The 18679-nt window shown below is 40.3% G+C and overlaps 1 protein-coding gene across 1 annotated transcript in view; it reads left to right on the top strand.

Annotated features, from left to right (window-relative positions):
• Positions 1–14978, top strand: part of NR5A2 (nuclear receptor subfamily 5 group A member 2) — a 115714-nt gene extending 100736 nt beyond the window's left edge. The window contains exon 7 of the mRNA XM_044432611.1: positions 12026–14978. Coding sequence (XP_044288546.1) covers positions 12026–12273 — 248 coding nt within the window. The 3' untranslated portion in view covers positions 12274–14978. The remainder of the gene's footprint in view (positions 1–12025) is intronic.
• Positions 14979–18679: the final 3701 nt, after the last annotated feature.

The raw sequence follows: 18679 nt of genomic DNA, 5'->3' as shown, positions 1-18679 counted from the left end.
AATCCCACGGCACTATCGATCACAAGGGAGGAGTTTAGAGTGCATTGGGTTCGTCCTACTGAATCAGAGTCCAAAGCCAGCTGGCAAGAATTCACCAATAACTGGTCCTGACGTTTCTGGGACCAGCATTCCTGACGTAACCTTCCCCGTGCTTTGAAGTCCATAAAACAAGCTGACATTGTGCTTTTGTTTGTTTTTACTTAATTCTTTCTATACTGCACAATAGCTGAGGCTCTTTGTATTCCCCTTGGAATTCCCCGTTTTTAATTGATATAGATGAGGATCCAACCCTTTGGATCCTAGCCATTCCACCTCAAAAGAATTGAATTTGCTTGCCCTTAATAGCCTCGTTATGAAACCAGGCATCAACAAGGAATTGTTGCTGTTGTTTTTTTGGTCAGAAACTGAATTCCCTGGATCGTATCTCCTCCCTTTTGACTCGCGATCTTAATAGGGCTGCTTCAAGGAAAAGGAAGCACATTCAGTGTCCTTGAAGGCTGATCATTCGGAGCTTAATGCACACTCAGGCAATGGGACGCTATTGAGAAGTTTTCTTTCAATGCCTATAATGGTGATTGGCACAGTGAAAAACTGCTGGCTCAGACTATTGATGGCTCAGCAACCCTTGGCCACAGAAGGCATGTTTTCATATGTCTTATTGATTTCAGGAGAATACCACTGTGGCAGCAAACCATTTTTGTCTGCTGCAGTATGTGCCAATATGGCGGATATTTCATTTCGTCTTGACATCATCCTGGTGTAGTGCCCTTGAGAGCAACTTTCCATGCTGTTTCATCCAAGCATCCTGGCTGGATTACAGCTGCTCTTATTGCAAGATCACCATGCCCAGGCTGTGGTGTGCCCCATCCACCACCAAACCAAATGCAGTGGCAGCAGCAAATAATATTTTTGGGGGAAATGAATTTTTATAACAAAAGAGTGATAAAATGGTTGGATTTAGCCTGTGAATGAATGTTTGGCTGTCTATTTTAGTCATAAACCAGTTTTTTACTGGAGCAGGACTCCTTGTGGATAGCATGGCACTGCACAGTCTGGAATCTTGGAAAGGAATCCATAGAGATAAATGCAACTCATCTAGCCATTGCTACCCACTGAATACCACTGTCCACACAGGGAAAACCTGTTCTTCTCATTTTCCTTGCTGGAGTTGCATAGCATGAATTAGCTGACCTTTGCATTAGTCACAAAGCCACATTCCCCCAGCCACCCCTTCTCGGCCATTTTCCAAATAGAAAAAGGCTTTTAAAACCTCTGAAAAATAATACACAGTCAAACATGTCAATCATGAAGCCACCTCGTCTACCTACTCAGAGCATATTTTTAAACTGGGGGCAGAGGATGGGAAAGCTTTGAGGAAAGTAAAGTTTCACTGAATAAATAACTAAACGACTTCAAAGGAAAGTGAGTTGCCCACCTAGGTGAAGGAGCAAAGGAACCAGCCTTCGATCCAGGTTCTGTTCATGAGTTCACCTGAGAAGTGAATGCAGGGTGGGAGAATCTTCATTCAGCAGCAGAAAAACTTGATTCTGCTTATTTGCAAAAGCTTCTGAATATAGCCTATTATAAGAGGTTTTTTTTTCAAAACCCGCAGCTTAGCAGCCCTTCTCATAGAGGGCCTTGTACTGCATCATTTGATGGGGTCTCTGGTATTGTCGAATCCCCAGTCCACTCCCATGAAATAATTAGCTAAGCTAACATTTTTAACCAAACTCATAAAAGCTTGAAATGCCATGATTTCATGCAAATATCATCCTCATTCCACAGACCAGAATAATGCCTTTGAGCTAATATTTATAACAAGAAGTGTTCGACTGAGATCTCTTGTAATTTTCATCATACCTGAGGCTGTTTTCCTCATTCGATTAGCTGAATTTATCCTGAGGCAAGCCAGACATCTAGCAGCAGCTAAATTCAACAACTGGAGCTTAAAATTTGGCTTAATATATCCCCACTTGGATCTGTCTGCTTAATTCCCTTTCATATGATAACACTGCTTTATTCATAGGCTGGACTTGCCACCTGAACAAACTATACTACATATCTTATTCTAATAACTTAAGAAAACTTCAGGAAAGAAATAAAAAACCCTCAGAAGTTCTTGAATGAAAGTGAAATGAAAACTTGAGACTTAAGTATAAATATTTTGTAAAGTGATGACAGAGGTTTTTTTATTTGAAAAGGCTCTTTTTTAATGTTCTTAGGTTTTGCTCATTTGATATAGATTAATGTTATCAATGTACATAGTCTAACTCACGGGGATTCAACAAGAATTGTAAGGCTGTGTTTCAACAGTAGTAAAAATACATACATTACTTTCTTTATCAAGGAAAAAAACCCTTTGATTTTATACTTTGGAGAAATTGCTATGGGGTCTTCATTAGACCTTTCACCACATATAGAGCCAGGACTTAAATTTCCACATGGAAAGGGGGATTTTAAATGGGGAAAATAATGAAAACTCTTATTAATTCACTTCTGCGGTTCCATGTAGTTGGCAGGAATGCTAATGAACATATAGAAATCCCTGCCAGTACATAGTGCAGAATTTCATAATTACTTTGCTCATTGATCAGAACAAATAGATATTTGTAATTCTTAACTTTGTCAGGAGCCTGGATCAATGCACTATGAATTTACTATTACATTTGGAATGCAACACAAGCTTTGGAGCAGTAAAATGTTCAGAGCTCCCTCCCCAGTTTTTAGTCTTCTACCACGTAGACCCCCAAGAAACTTTTCTGAAGTAATGCCCTTCGCTGCTTTTAATTCCACAAGGAGGAAAACTCCATGAACTCCATTCTCAAAGTAGTGATGGGCAACAGAGAGTAAACATCATATTATATCATCATGCAGGCAGGCTGTGTGAAAACAACCAGTCAAAAGGCAGACATATTGCGGTGATGCATGGATCTTACCCTATCACACCGGCAAACTACCTTGAAACTGAGTTTGCACAAAAGCTCATATGCACAGGACGGAGTTTCATATTAGGGAAAGATTCCATCAATCTCACATGGAAGAACTGATCATTTTCTTAGTAAGGAATGAACCGACTCAGGGCTAAGTTTGTCCATTATGACCTATAAGTTGTTGCTTCCAGATTCATTTCAGAGGAGCAACCGGTTTTCTGTAGCAGACAAGAAGCGACTGTTTTAAAAAAGCATCATGGGTAGCCAGTCACAATTGGCTGTCATGCCATCCTGGGTTCCAAAGAACTGCTCAGGAAGGGTACCCCAGACCCCACCACTCTTCACAGGCTTGCCCATGATGCCTTCAATGACAGCTCCTCCACTGATGCCTACGTGGCATTTTGAAGTGACTGTCACTCATGTGCCACACTTTCTCGGGAAGGGGGACAGAAAATTGTATTCTGTGCTTATATTTTTGTCATTGTTGTTGTCAGACTTTCACAGATGTACAAGTGGGTTCAGGTGGCTGTCTGATTAGCGTAGTGTTGCCTGGTCATTTGTCTGTTCCAGCTCTCAAAGGAAGTGGAGAAATGGAATAGGGAGCAGACTAACAAGGTGAGACTATACATAGGTTAATTTGTGTACCGCTGTTAACAGTCAAGGAGAAAAAGCAGTGAAAGAAGGTGGACCTACTCAAACAAATGAGGTGAACCAGAAAGAGGGCAACATCATCCCCTTAGCAATGTAATCTTCTCAGTTGTAAATGATAAATTGACACTTCTCAGTGATCCTTATCTTTGAAATACTTCCCCAAGTCTCTGTCTATTCTAGAAAGGGAAGAGACTGGCTCCTCCAGTTAATTATTAGGCAACCTGTTCCTGGAAATAGCCTATATACAGTCTTACCTTGTCAGTTTCCGTGAATGTTGCCTTCTTCACGTCACCCTTCCCTTTGATACGTAGGTGACACTGACAAGCAAAGAGCCAAGTCAAGACTGCACGTATCGGACAGCCGTAACAGCACACTTTCAAAAGATGGATAACATTTCAAAAATATTTTAAAGAATTCTCAGGTTCCAAAATATTACATAAAAATACAATCTCAGTTGAGGCCAAAAAAGGAGGCAAGCGGGAGGGTTTTGCTACAGAGGAAGCCAGATGGTAGATGGGGAAAGAAAGGGAGAATAAGCCATGCTGATCCCAGTCATCTGTTGGGTGCGAGCTGGGTCGTCCTGGGAGCAACCCGCACGGTTCAGCTGATTTACAGACGGACTCCGCATGTTGTACAAACCAGCTGCCTGAAAGGTGCAGGAAAGAATGAATACACGAGACTCGTCTTGAGCATTTCTTCTCACTTGGGAACTGAAATGACTTCTGGGACTTAATCTGTAGTCATTTGTTATAGCAAAGCACCCCACGCTCTTCTTTGTATGCCAGAAGCATTGTTCCTGGTTCAAAGGGTTTCCAATCTAGCAAAGGAAAGAAGGCATAGCTGAACTCTTATGTAGGAAGGTACCATTTAACATGCATTTAAAAAAAGAAGAAGAGAAACATAATTTTAAATAATACACCTGGCAGCCTGATGCCATAAAATGTTGTAAAATGGGCTTTTATTTGAGTTGTTAGCTGGTCTGTAACAAATTGTAGTTCTAGCTATCCTTAATAGTTAGAAGCCGAAATGGGATTCACACCAATAATTCCAGCATTCTTCTCCTATGGAAGCATCATCTCCTGCGTTTAAAAGAAACCATCATTGAGCCCAACCTATTATTTCTGCATGAATGAAATACAGTGGTTGTTGTAATGCACTTTAAAAAGGCCAGACTTCCAAAACAATGTATCCATTATTTGACACTCCAATGAACTTTAAAATATTTTATGTCCACAGTAAAGAGACAGTGATAGAAAATTGCATTGCTATATTTGGTCGTAGGCTAGTGACAAAAGTTTTAAGTATCAGGAATGCAGAGTTGCATGATTTGTTTTTCAAGAACAAATTTATTTCATTGTACTTGAGAACCTTTTTGGCTTGCCTACAAGGGGAGTTTCACTCAATAAATCCCATGTTTTCTTTCACAGAAGATGATGCCCAGTCACTGGTTGATGGTTAGTTGATGTTTCCTTCCTGTTTGTTTGTTTGTTTCAGGATCAGGGGGCGTTCTCCTAAATTGCCTCTCCACCTGCAGTATTAATGTGTGCTAACATCAGCAAGTGACCCAAGCTGGTGGCATAAGAAAAAAACTGTTGGTGTACTGCTAGACATTTCTTATTCCAATTTGGATTCTGCCTGAGTTTTTCTTGCATCTTTTTCTGTGGTCCTTTCCTTTGAAAAAAAGGAACAATGGTTAGCAGTGTTTAAGATACCCCCTTATATCTCATTTCTATCCATAGATTTTTTTTCTGTTACACATCTTCTGTGGAATCTTCTTGCCATCCATCTAGTTGCACAAATAATCAATATGGAAGAAAAAATGTCCATACTTACTCAACAAGTGGAAAGGTTTTTATACAGAGGAGGGCCAGGAACTCTTCTTCTTCATCCAAGAGTACAGGGCATGGAATAATGGGTTCAGGTTACAGGAAGACAGGTTTCAGCTGAACATCAGGAAAAACTGTTAGAGCAAGATGACGATGGAACCAGTAAGCTAGGAAGGTTTGGGCTTTCCCATAGTAGACACATTCAAGAACTAGATAGTCATCTGTTAGTGATGCTTTTAACTTGGAGCCCTGCATTGGGCAGGGGATCAGATCCAATGGCCATCTTGACTGCTTCCAGCTCCACTATTCTGACTCTATTTTACCCACACATGGAAACTATTTCAGCATATAACCCTGCAATGCAAACTGCTATTTTAGGCTGTTAGTGTTCAGTCCAAATGCAACACATTTGGTAGACTATAATCAATTCCAGTGAATAGTTGCATTATTAACTTGAGTATTTGGTATTCTTCAAAATCCTCCATAACTCTAAACAGCACATTTAGGCAGATGCAAAACCATTTCTTAGGAAGTATTTTGTTGAGAGTTCCATGTTGCTATGGAAGACTTAGAGTGGGGTTACATTCATATACCATACATGTGGCATGAATGTTAGATCTGGGTGCATTTACAAACAACGTATCAATAATCCTCATGATACCCAATTCTCTATACTTTGTGGAGTATTATGAGCTGTGTACATCACTACAGTCCACATAGGTGCAAGTATGTGTGTCAGAATATTTTCAGACACACAAGAACTATTGGGACTTGGTAGCAAAAAGAAGAAAATATATTTTATACCTTTTGCTTCGCTCTCATTTCATCACTTACTGTTAAAATGAAATAGGTCTGCATCAAATAGTCACTGATTTGAATTTTCAGATCAAAACTAACCTTTTGGACAAGGGGAAAAATTCTCCCAACTGATATTTAGTTTGTACAAATATTCATTATTTAAAATTTCTGTTCAGAGTCATTGTTTCCTGTGTTTTAGAGGCTGTAGTTTCAGCATTTTTTCCTGAATTAAATTCACTGGCAATCTCAGCTAGTAAGTATACCAAATATGATGATGGCACAGTGCTGCTTAACCAGTAAGATTTGGTTATGTGATCCTGTTAGTGAGGTCAGTTCAAATGAATAAATGAAATCTGTAGCAAGGAGTACTAGAAAATAACCAGAAAAGGGAGGCATTTTCTCAGCAGTTCCAGCTATTAAGAAAACACTGGCTAACCCATAAGACTGATATCTTCAGCTGAATGTGTGAATTGACACCACTGAAATGCACTGATAGCATGAGAAGAAGTGCTTTTGTCTGTTGAGTGCTATCAGTTTATGACTCAAGTTTCTATTAATGTCATTACCTGATGCCACAACATTCAAGTGATCCATAGGCATCTGTGAGCTAATTCTTTCTGTCAGATAATCTCACAGGTGTGACAACATAAACACTGGCCATGTGCCCTGCTTTACAGAGGATGCTCTTCTATTTGACAGCACCCTCTCCTTGAAGGGCCACTCGGTCCAAGTCCATTTTAAGGATAATGAACCATCATAAGATGGCCAGTCAGCAGCTAGCATTGCCGTGGTAGAATGAGTTGGATTGCAGGTCAACTGGCCTCACTCTTCCATACTGTTGTGCAATGTATTTAAACGATATTGTTTCTAAATATGCAGCCATGCATATACATTAAGATATGCAAAGTTTGTGCAGGACTGTATCCCTTTTGTCCACCCTTTTGGTGATGCATTTCTTCATTTGATCAATGCATATATGACCATCACAACAACACCGGTAAGCCCAAACAGTGTTGTGCCTTCTTATATCATTGGTTGGCTCTCCACTTGTATGGATATCCTCTATGTTAGCCTTGCAAAAGGCCCATTCATTACAGGTCACTACCATTTCATTGTCTAAAAACATGCTATTCTATCACAATTAAAAAGATCTCCCTGTGTCTGTGTATCCATCCATGTCATAGTGCCATGACCATGAAACCCAGAGACCTGAAACTTGGCATGCTTACTAAGGAGTTTCTAGGAATGGGTCATTTTGTTTTTCTAATGCATTGGGGCAGATATTTAAGCAGAAAAAGTCCTACAGTTCTCAGCATTCCAAGCTAGCCAGGTTGGACGCAGAATGCTGGGAGATGCTCAACTTTTGTCAGTCTAAAGGAAAAGGGAATATGGGGTCATACAGAGACACATGGTAACTAGTCATTAGGGTCTTTCTAGACTTACAAAGGATTCTCTTGTTACAGGAGTTTTTTGGAAGGGTTGTGCTTTCATTAATTTTACTTAATTGCAGCCATATCTTCAGTCACTAGGGAAAGACTGCCCTAAGCAGACCATCACTTTGGTGTCCACAGAGTTTGAAACTAGGGACAATCAGTAGGCAGAGGGTCAGAGTTCTGTGACAGCCCTTTTCCCACAGCTGAGGGGCAGCCCTCTTCCTTCCGAGGTGAAATGATCCTTTTCTTAAGGAGCTATAGGGTGCACCAGGGCATGAATGGGGTCGGCTTTACTCAGAAGGATGTGTCCAAAGGTTTTTTCCACCTTTGCAGAGCTGGGTCCATTTGCAAAGGTAGAATAGAGATTAGGTCAAACAGCTTTGAGGGCCATGTGTTTGGTGAATGCAGCCAGTCAAACATCCATGTTGCTCACTGAAAATAAATTAACTTTCTTTGAAAAGTACTTACACAGCTCCTTGCACAGTAACCGCTTTTCAAAGTTAAATCTCTCATTCTCTTTCATTTTCCTCTTTACAATTCCCAAGCCAGTATGCACTCTCTATAGATTAATCGTACACCAAATTCCAGTTTTTCATGTCTCAAATACGAGAAGGGGGGAAGTCTCTGTGAAACCTAAATATTTTTATATTTCTTCCCCTCTAAAGGCTAGACCCATTTTTTAAAAATATGTGGATGTTCTCTCTTCAAGATGAATTTTGTATGCAAAGATTGAGCTAAAATTTCCATTTTGTGAAGGAGGGATAAACCGTTGAAAATTAGGGTTATGAGAAAATGCCAACAGGCCTTTAGAGTGACTGCAGAACTAATACTGGCACCTCTGTAAAAACAACAGCAGTAGTCTTTATCTTCAGAAGTAAGCTGTAGAGAAGACAAATTCTGTGTCTGGCAAAAATGCTATTGCAAGAGCTTGTAAAAAAATTATAATATATTCTAGAAGACCTCAGGGTTTACTCTCCAATAAGGATGGGAAAAGAGATGCGCCCCACTGTGAGCACAGAGTAAGACTGTTTCATATAAAAAGTTGGTAATTAGTCCCTGAGTGAATAAAGTGGAAAAGATAAGAGATTGATACTTACTGAGGCAACACAAAATGTTTTTTTCCTTGTAGTTAGAAGTGAAAGGGGGTACAGAAAGAAGGAGGCCATTTCCACCCTTTTTAATTGTACAAGTGTTGCAGAACTTGGAAATGCTGATTTCTTAGATTATGCTTAAGCAGAGGGACTCTCACTTTTGCACTCAGATGTATAAAGCACCTGAATCCTAGAAAAGAACAGAAGTGCTTTAAGCTCCAAAGATTGTCTTGTTAAAGTTACAGATTTTATTTCATGGCATTGCTGACATCAATAGCGTTCTGCTGGCAATGCATTTGTATTTCCCCAACATTTGTCATTAGTTTTTCATAGATACTTTTCCCCCCAGAAGGTAAGTAATTTTCTATAAATAAATCAAAGGCTTCACTGCTGTAGGTGCAACTAAAACATATTTCGAAGCATCAAGAACAGAAGTTTTGTTTGTGCCTTCCCTTTCCCTCTTGCAATATAAAGGAGATCAAAGTGACCACTTAATATCCATTTTAATGCATAACCTACTACAGACGTCATTATCCAAAAAGCAACATCTAACAAGTCATACTTTATGTTGATTTTTTTGCTCTAATCTTAAAGTCTGGGTAAGAGACACAAGAAGTGTTTTAAGAAGCATAATTTATTTAATATTTTCCTTTCAGAAACTATCTCCTGCCACCTTGCTTTTATAGACCAGACTGTTATGAAGACTTTTGATTAGAAAGCTATACATTTTCATGACAATATTTTGAATAAATTCCTATATGAATTGAGAGTGTTGGTCATCAGCAGCCGACTCGCCATCATGCATTTGATCTGCTATAAACACCTCTCCTGGGCTGCCGGCCCTTTTTTAGTTTTTCTTCCAAGAAAAAGTTGTAAAACTAACAGGATTTGCTTCAAGTCTCATAGCATGATCTCAAAGACACCCAATATGTTATGAAAGGATAATCCATCAGGACCAAACACCTCCAGAGCAGACCTTAATTCTTTTCAAAAATATATCCCTTCTTTTCACACATCACCTTTCAATTTCTGCTAAGGATTCTAGTCTGTACAAAAACACAAGTTGGGCAGGTGGAATTAGCTATGAGAGGGGTTCACTTATGAATACACGAATGTTCACTGCAGTTAAAAAGAGACATGAGCAAATAGCACAACATCATGGGTATTTTATATGATATTGCAAATGGACATATTTCACATGGATATTGCAAATGAGAAAAATATTTGGGAATGCAGGGTAAAGTTTGTCTGTTGTCAGTATTTTAAACCCTCCATGCCACAAGTGCCAGGCACTTGTCCACACTGACCAGCTGCAGACTTTCAGTGCTCTTAAAAAACTATTCCAAAGTTAGACATGCATCATTCGATGCAGCATCAGGTTAGCTTTGCAGCGCTGTGAAAATCTTTTCAGCTGGAGAGTTTGTGAACATTTTACGGAGTCCATAAAATCCATATCCATAATCTTCAGATTGGGTGTGATGGAACCCACCCCAAGTCCTGCCCAAGTAACAAGAGTGTTTTTCCTTACAGTGTGATGGTTTTCAGCACCAAATGCAGAATAGGAGGCAGCACTGAAAGGCAAAAGAAAGTACGAGAGTTAGGCACTGAAAGCAACAATGCACTTGCTTTAAATTCTGGACTTCATGGTCTTACTGGGTGGGGTCTTTAAATGTGTTACTTCATTTAATTCAAAATGTGGGAGGCCATCACTGCCATCTTTCAGGACCCATCTGCTCATTCTGCTGAATGGGACCCTGAACTTCTGCCTCCAATCCTGTACCGCAAATGGAAAGTGTGGAAGAGAATCCACCAATGTAAAATTGGCCACATGTTCTTGGCTGTGCTCAGCATGGAATAAAGCTTTTTAGGCTAGTATTTCCCCCTTAGTCCTTCTTTGATCAGACATCGGGAACCTTGAATTGTCCTTAAGGGAGTTACCTGCTCCAGAACATCCTAGGACAGTGGTGGCGAACCTATGGCACGTGTGCTGCAGCAGACACGCAGAGCCCTCTCTGTCGGCACGTGAGCCAAGTCACCCCAGCATCACCCCAGCAGCCGAGCATCAGATAACAGTGCACATAGGGGCCATGCGCATGCTCGGAAAGGAGTAGCGATGCCAGGCAATGACATCACAAGCCGCGACTCATTAGCTGCAACTCATCTGAGCTTTCACATGGCCAGTCAGTGTGCTGTCAAGGATATATATATATATATATATATATATATATATATATATATTTGCTTGGACTGGCTGTGAGTGGTTTTTTCTAAACTGAAACTTCAGTATTCAGGTTTTATTGCAGTGTTGGCACTTTGCGATAAATAAGTGGGTTGCAATTTGGGCACTCAGTCTCTAAAAGGTTCGCCATCACTGTCCTAGGATAACAAGCAAACTACTAGAGCAGTAACTTGATCCAGAAGGAGGTATTTCAGCAGTCACTTTTGCTTCAGGATTCAGTGGGGACATTGAAATGGCTGAATAAGTGCAGTATATTTAGAATTATTTGCGAATTATCTTTACTTCAGGAAACCAGAGACGGTCAAAACCATCCAATAGTGAGAAAAAGTAATATACCAACATTCAAACACCATAAAATATGCTTGTCAATCTGTTGAAAGGACAATGGCTTCAGTTCAAATAGGATGGTGGGGGGAGAAAAACCTTAGTAATTGAAAAATATATTTTTGAGCAATTCGGGTCAAGCAGGTTATTTTGGCAGTCACTGGAGTGTACCAGATGATTCATTAGCATAAGGGTAGACAAGTCAAAGGCTTTCAGAATAATTTAGTAAATGTCAAAAAGAAACAAGAACCCTGTCATTTTACATTAGAATTAACTACAGCCTGCTCTGGACAGAGATTTCACCTTGGGTCAGAAAAATTAATACAGAATTATATGAATTGTGTAATGTGTCGGGTTAAAGCTACGCCTTCCTCCAGGGACTCATTTGCTGGCAATATATCACAGTTCTGTATGTTAAGAATCTTCAACCTTTTCCTCCATAAGATATGTGGGGGGGAAAGAGCTGACCTTGTTCAAAATCCATTGGTGTCTAATTGATCTGAGGTATATGCGGAATTTCAACAAGACACTCCACTAACGCTAGGCTGTGATCATTTTCCCAAGAAACTTGGCAAAGGGATATAACTGAATATTCAGCAGCTTGTAAAGTATTCCTTTGTCAAGAGGAAAACGTAGTCATTAAGTGAAACTGCATTTTAGTAAACAAGAATTAGAGGGCATCTGTTCGATTAAAAAATAAATTATGATTATGTCATTTCTTTTGCTTACTCAGATGTCAAAAACCTAGAGAACTTCCAGCTGGTAGAAGGTGTTCAAGAGCAAGTGAACACAGCTTTGCTGGACTATACCATGTGCAACTATCCACAGCAGACAGACAAATTTGGGCAGCTTCTCCTGCGACTCCCAGAAATCCGGGCAATCAGTATGCAGGCTGAAGAATACCTCTACTACAAACACCTGAATGGGGACGTGCCATGCAATAACCTCCTCATTGAAATGCTGCATGCAAAGAGAGCATAAATTATATCCTTTACACAGCTTCCGCTTTTGAAAAAGAAAAGAAAAAAATACTCTGAACTGCTCCAAGCAACACTAATTAAAAGAACTTGGTTTAAAGGAACTTTTCAAAAGTAAAATGTAAAATGGTATAATAATCAAATACTTAATAGAAAATAAGTGATGTATCAGGGTATTTGTATTGCAAACTGTGAATCAAACACTGCACAGTCTCCCCAAAGGAACTTGTATAGGACTTTATCACTGGAATGAAAAGAGATTACAAATGGATGTGGATACCATTGCCAATGTCACAAAACTAAACAAAGGAAGGAACAATTCTTGTAAGTTAAACTTTGCCAGTTGCCACTGTGGAGAAATTAGGAGCACATTTTATCTGTATTATTCAGCTAGCAGGTCAAGGGGATCTGTATGCACTAAACCCCTTCATTGGTTAGCAGAACTGAAAGCATCTCTAAAGCATGCCAAACTGCAGGCATCTTTCCACAGACTGAATTCATATTTCTCCGTGAAAAAGATGTGGGGCACCAATCCGTATTAAAGATCGGGCGTAGGCCGCTTTCACAGTATACATGCATACACACTGCAGCAGCACCAAAACAAGCCAACCAACAAATATCTGCAGAAATCAAGCCTGGTTTTTGGACTGTCTGTGACTCAGGCCTACAAATAGTTGATACGGGAAGGGGGGTTGTGTTGATGAAGTTAGTGTGACATTATTAATATGTTTCCAAAGTTTGTTTTTGTCATTGTATTCATACCATCAGCCAGGCAGTATTCCTCTTCCACAAGCAGAAGGAGGAATGACTACAAGTGTTGGAAGGAAGCTGCTCCATAAGCCACCGTCGTTGGACCATATCTCCAGTGGACTCGCGCAGGCATCACTGGAATGGCTTCTCAAAGCTTTTAGTGCCAAATAAGCTTATGGATACTACTCAGTGTCTTGACCGTCCTCTAAAATAAAACAGTATTTCTTAAGAGAATTCAAACGGTGGCATGTCTTGATCCCATCACATCTGATTTGAATTGAACTGAATTACTTGGATTTAAGAAGGTCGTTTATCTCCGTAACTTCTAACCATACCCTGCGGTTAATCTTGCTTGTGACCTCTTCCACATCCCATGAGTATTTCACTGGCATATAGGACTGGACAGGTCTAGCCATGGGAGTTCATTTCTGAGCCAGCTGTTCAGGTAGTTCAAAAGGAAGTTTGTAGACCTTACGAGCCACCAAGTCAAATGCAGCCCAGCACACATGGATTGCACTAATAACCCAATAATAACCTATCTTTTGCTGCTTGCCTGGGACTGCAAAGAACAGAAAAGGGCTTGCCAAATATCTGACATGGTTGGTGGGCTGTGTTTGGTTTGGTGGGTTGCAGGTTGTGCACACCTGCTTTAGAATTGCCAGTTGACCATTGGTTTATTCCTCTAACCAATCAAATCAGATCCTAGCAGGTAACTAGTATCAAGGTCTGAAAAGTGGACCTCTTCTATTTCAGTGGGCAGGAGCTATGGGCTTTCCTGGAAGGAAAGAAGCCACCATTTTAAATTTTATCCTATATCCTGCAGTGACAACAGCTCAGGGGCACAGTGGGAAATTTAAAATGGCAGCTTGTAGGCCCTGGGTAGGAGCCAATGCCAGTGAGTTCTGTCAAGGCCTCAGGACCTTATGGCTTCAGAACTGGTCTGACCAAAAATCCCATTCTTGCCATGCTCCACTGGTGATCTGTTTAACTCTGCCCAGATTTTACCCAGCTCTACTGCCTTCCCTCCTGTTTATAACTGCACTCTAATCCTAGGGCAGTTGACTTGCTCACTTTGTAGCAACCTGCCAGTTGTTCCCCCTCAGAAGGATGCAGTGGTATGTGCTATTTGCACTATTGTGCTAGGAACCAATGCTTGTGCGATATCAGTAGCGCTTGCTAGTGCAACAGATTTCCCAGGAAAATCATCACAACACAACACAACACAACACGCAATGTTGCATGAACACTGGTTTCCAATAACACAATGTCAATAGCACTAGCGGGAACACACTGCTAAATCCTTCCGGAGGCCTACCTCTTGACCTATCCCTGGTTTGGCCTGGGACAATATTTCTCAAATGTTGTCATCCTTCAATGACCATCTCCCAGGGACTACACCTGAGCAAAGGGAAACCACAATGCATTATGGAATCGCACATTCTCTTGCATTGATGTAGCGTTCACCTCTCATTAGAGGATTCTTTACTCCAGCAGAGAAAATCCAAGTACTTCAGCCCGAACTAGCCTCTGGATCAAATTGTGGGTAATAAAAAGCCAACAGCAAAAACATGTTTCTACCTATGCAAGGAAAAAGATACTTCAAGTGTATACGCTGTTGAAACAAGCAGTGGGTTAATATTATTGGTAGTTCAAAGATTAGGCCAGCTTTGTACAGTACAGCTTTGACATCAGACAACACATGTGAAACCAATTTTTAAGCAAAAATGTTTAACGTGAGGACAGAAGAGTGATACTGCCATGTCTGTGTAGACCAAAGTCCACTGCAGAACCAATACTGAAGGGGATGTGATGATTTCTCTATACAAAATGAAGATATCAGTATTATAAAAAGCAGGGCCACAGTGATGAAGCTGCACGTGAAGCTTTGCCTTATCTCAGAATCCTGAATGGTAAATGTACAGAAGTGGATCAACATAAGTTTAGAACAGGAAAGTATTAATACCTTACATATTTGAAAATAAAAACAAAAAAGATTATCGTGTTTACATTTGTTAGGTCCTGGGGTGGGGTGGGGAGGGAAACTGTGATGATGTTGCAAAGCCGTGATTTCCTTAATGTTGCTTTCTGATTGGTAACTAGTTTTACCAGTACTTAATTACTGTATGTCGTGAGACACTAAAATCAAAAAGGGAATCTCATTTATACTTTTAATTGTTTTATTTTTATTTTTAGATTATTGGCTGCACAATCACTTGTAGAAACTGTATAAAACTTCTGCTCTCTTAGCTTTGTTTGTTTGTTTTCATGAAGATTGCTGGCTTTTAAATAGTTTATTTATATTGTGTATCACAGTTTTCATTGTAGACAATTATGATGCTAATTTATTGTTCCTTGGTTTCATCTTTATATAAAAATATAGCCAGAATAAAGAAGCCAAATATATGTGTTTATTACAGCATGTCTTCAAGTTATAGTTCATAGTTCAGGGACATACAAGGGTCTTCACCATTTAAGATCATTTGCTTGATTAAATGTCTGTAAGATCTTCATAATCCTAATTGTAGTTTCTTTAAAATCTAATGTAAAATTTGTGATTTGCTCCTTCCTTTGTTTCATGCAAACTTAGAGAGGCGCATCCTTTCCAGAATATTTTTTTTAAGCAGTGGACATTATATACCAAAGACAGCATTTATTTCTTTTGTATTAGTACAAAACAGAATATTTTATCACCATGTTCAATTGACTAATATTATTTTTACATGTGGATCAGGGCAGCACAGGGGAGGGATAGAAAATGGGAAAACTTTGCTCTGACAAAGTGATATTTCCCTGGCCAAATAGGTCCTGCTTCAATAAACCTGGTGCTCTGTGGCACAGTTAGCAATGGGCATCTCACCCTAGCCACTCTTGGGATCCTCATGGGAACATACCCCGCAGCAGAAACTCTAAAGGGCAACTTCTGTTCAGGTGGAAATATAATGGCCAGCTCTACTAACCTGCGTGGCACACCTCATTTAAAAAGGCAAGGCATTCCAAGAGGTGCTTGAGGGTCTATTCAACATGTTCACTAGCACACCCCATTCCTTGGATACAGCACCTTTTAAAATCCTAGTCCATAAGAAAAACATAAATGGCCATTTGATGGCATTTAATGGTACCCCAAAATTTACTGCCTCACCCTTATCTAATGATAGGACCAACCCTGTCTTCATCGCTCTAACAATGCTAAATTTAACAGCAGGTGAGGCAGCATTTGTAGTAGCATGTTGAGAACTACTGCTTGGGAAGGCCACTTTTTATAAGTAGTCTGGAGACCTTCCATCGGAAGAATACACCCTGGATTCTAACATTTGTGTAAACAGTCCTGGTGGGCCCATGGGGATAACAAATTTAACTATTCCCAGTATGTGCAAGTCTTAGATGTTTGTATTATATCACACTCACTATTGGTTCTACCCTAGGACACCTTGACAACAATTTTTCAGGCAAACAGGAACATCACTCTTTAAAAAAAATGGAAATCGGGACATTATTGATGCTATTTAATTCACACATACACAAGGCTGTTGAGGATTTTTACCCTGTCACATGTCCAGATTTCATAAACCCTCTGATTTGTTCATTGAAATGCCATGGAAAAATTCACCTAAAATTTAGAAACAATAAATTGCAAAGCACAATTACCTGTAAGCAAAGACCATTACTGGAAACATTTTCAAATAAACTAGAACATACATTAGCCAATGTCAGGGGTTCCAAGAATCCCTCTGATTGCCCAAGTTTCCAAAACCAATGTTAATTATTAACCACTTTGTAAGGAGGCATTTATTTACAATTGCTTTATTGATTACATGTTAGTAAAAGCAGGCGAAAATACAAAGGTTTCGGCTTTGGCTGGTTTCTTATAGTTGTTCAGTGTTTGTCACCAGACGATCTGTAGTGTCTGGCTATTTGTATTACAAATACGTTCTGCAGCTGCCTGGCGTTTAAATCCATGCAACTCTTTTAGAATGTGCAGTTACCTGTTAAAGTTCTCTTAACTGTATCTGTGAAGTTCATGTTGTCTCATGTCAGTTCTTGCCAGGAATTTTCTCCCCACACCGATGGATTTTTATTTCCAGTATTTCAATAAATATTGATATGGCCATTCTGATCATTTTAAAATTGTTTTTATGACAACTTCATTGTTAAATAAAATGTTGGGAACTTTAAAAAGAATCTTCAAGGAGAAGTGGAAAACATTGATGCAGGAAATGTTTTCCGCTGAAATGCATGAAGACTTTTCTTCCAAAAATGCAGGTTATGTCATTACAAACTCCCAGTGAGATATGCCAATTGTTTTTTCAGGCAGATGGTCCCAAGATGAGTCATCTTCAGCTACCTTGCTGCTGTTGAGGAGAGTAGGCAATATGAGCTAACAATGAAATCTGAGAAGCACATTACTCTCAAGTATGCATGAACAGAATTGCATCCTAAAGGATCTGACTTGATAAAGCCAGAAGGAGAATGGTTTTCCCTGACTGAATGCCCTTCAGCTCTCACCAGCCCCAGCCAGAATGACCAGTGCTTTGGGACTTTGAGAGTTAGCAACAAAATCTCTGGAGAACACCAGGTTGGGGAAGGCTAAACATAGAAAGTAGTTAATATTTAAGCTCCCGTGTACAGAGATAGCATTAAAATCCACATCCTTGTGGTGTATCTGCCCCACAGCTTTGACCCATCAAGCTGAATGTCATCCCCTTGCTTTATAGCCCAACCAGGCTTGTTGGTTTCTTTATTTCTCTGATTTGTACACTGCCTTTCCACAAAAAAAGACTGTTCAAACCAGATAAGCTGACATGCCTAGATGGTTGGTCACATTTAGCTTGCTCAAGCCTAGCTGAAAAGCTCTCAACCCCAGTGGTGTGATGGTAAATTTTGAAGGCCACTCATGGCCATCCCCAGAGCCAACAAAGACAGTGGTAGGGAGCAGTCTATTGAGCCAGCACCCCAAATCCTTCCTTTAGAGTTCCAAATCTGTAGGAAGCCATCTGCCCCACCACCCTGCTGTTGGTGGGCACTTGCTGAAAGAATGGGATGGGGACCTGGATGAGCTCTGCAGTTCTGATTGCCCGCATGTGCTTGACCACTCGCTGCTCCTCCTGCTGAATCTTTCTGTGTGCACTCTTTTTCTGAAAGCAAATGCTTCCTCTCCAATGCCCTGACACCCATTCTTACAAATCAGGGTCTTCTAAAGAGATGGTGCCCTTTAAAGACAGCGAGAGTGAGAGAGAGAGTGAGAGTGAGAGTGAGAGAGAGAGAATGAGAGAGAGAGAGAGAGAGAGAGAGAGAGAGAGGCTTTAGAGCATGTGCAACTTGGCATGTGCAGATAGGTGTTGCTGTCCTCAGAATCTTTTTGGTACCTACCACTGCCCTGATAGGCACAATCCTAGGGAGAGGTCAAAAGAGCAGATAACTGGGTTGATCCCTAGGGACAAAACCCATTCCAGCAGTTTTAATCTCCATCAGGAGCAGGGGGGTTTTAAAGAGAATGAGGCTTTCCTATGGAAGACACCTTACAATAAGGAACAATGTATTGTGCTTGGAAAAACTCATCCCTTTCCCCATGCCAGAAGGGAAGGCAGACAATGGCTGAGCTGGGAAAATCACAGGGCGAAGGAAGCAGACCCCCAGATGTCACTCACACAGCACAGATTATT

This window comes from Varanus komodoensis, unplaced genomic scaffold (genome assembly GCF_004798865.1).
Source record: "Varanus komodoensis strain SLA01 unplaced genomic scaffold, ASM479886v1 scaffold24, whole genome shotgun sequence".
NCBI classification, from domain to species: Eukaryota; Metazoa; Chordata; class Lepidosauria; order Squamata; family Varanidae; genus Varanus; species Varanus komodoensis.
The sequence above is the reverse complement of the archived record's forward strand: the minus strand, read 5'-3'. Positions and strand labels throughout refer to the sequence as shown.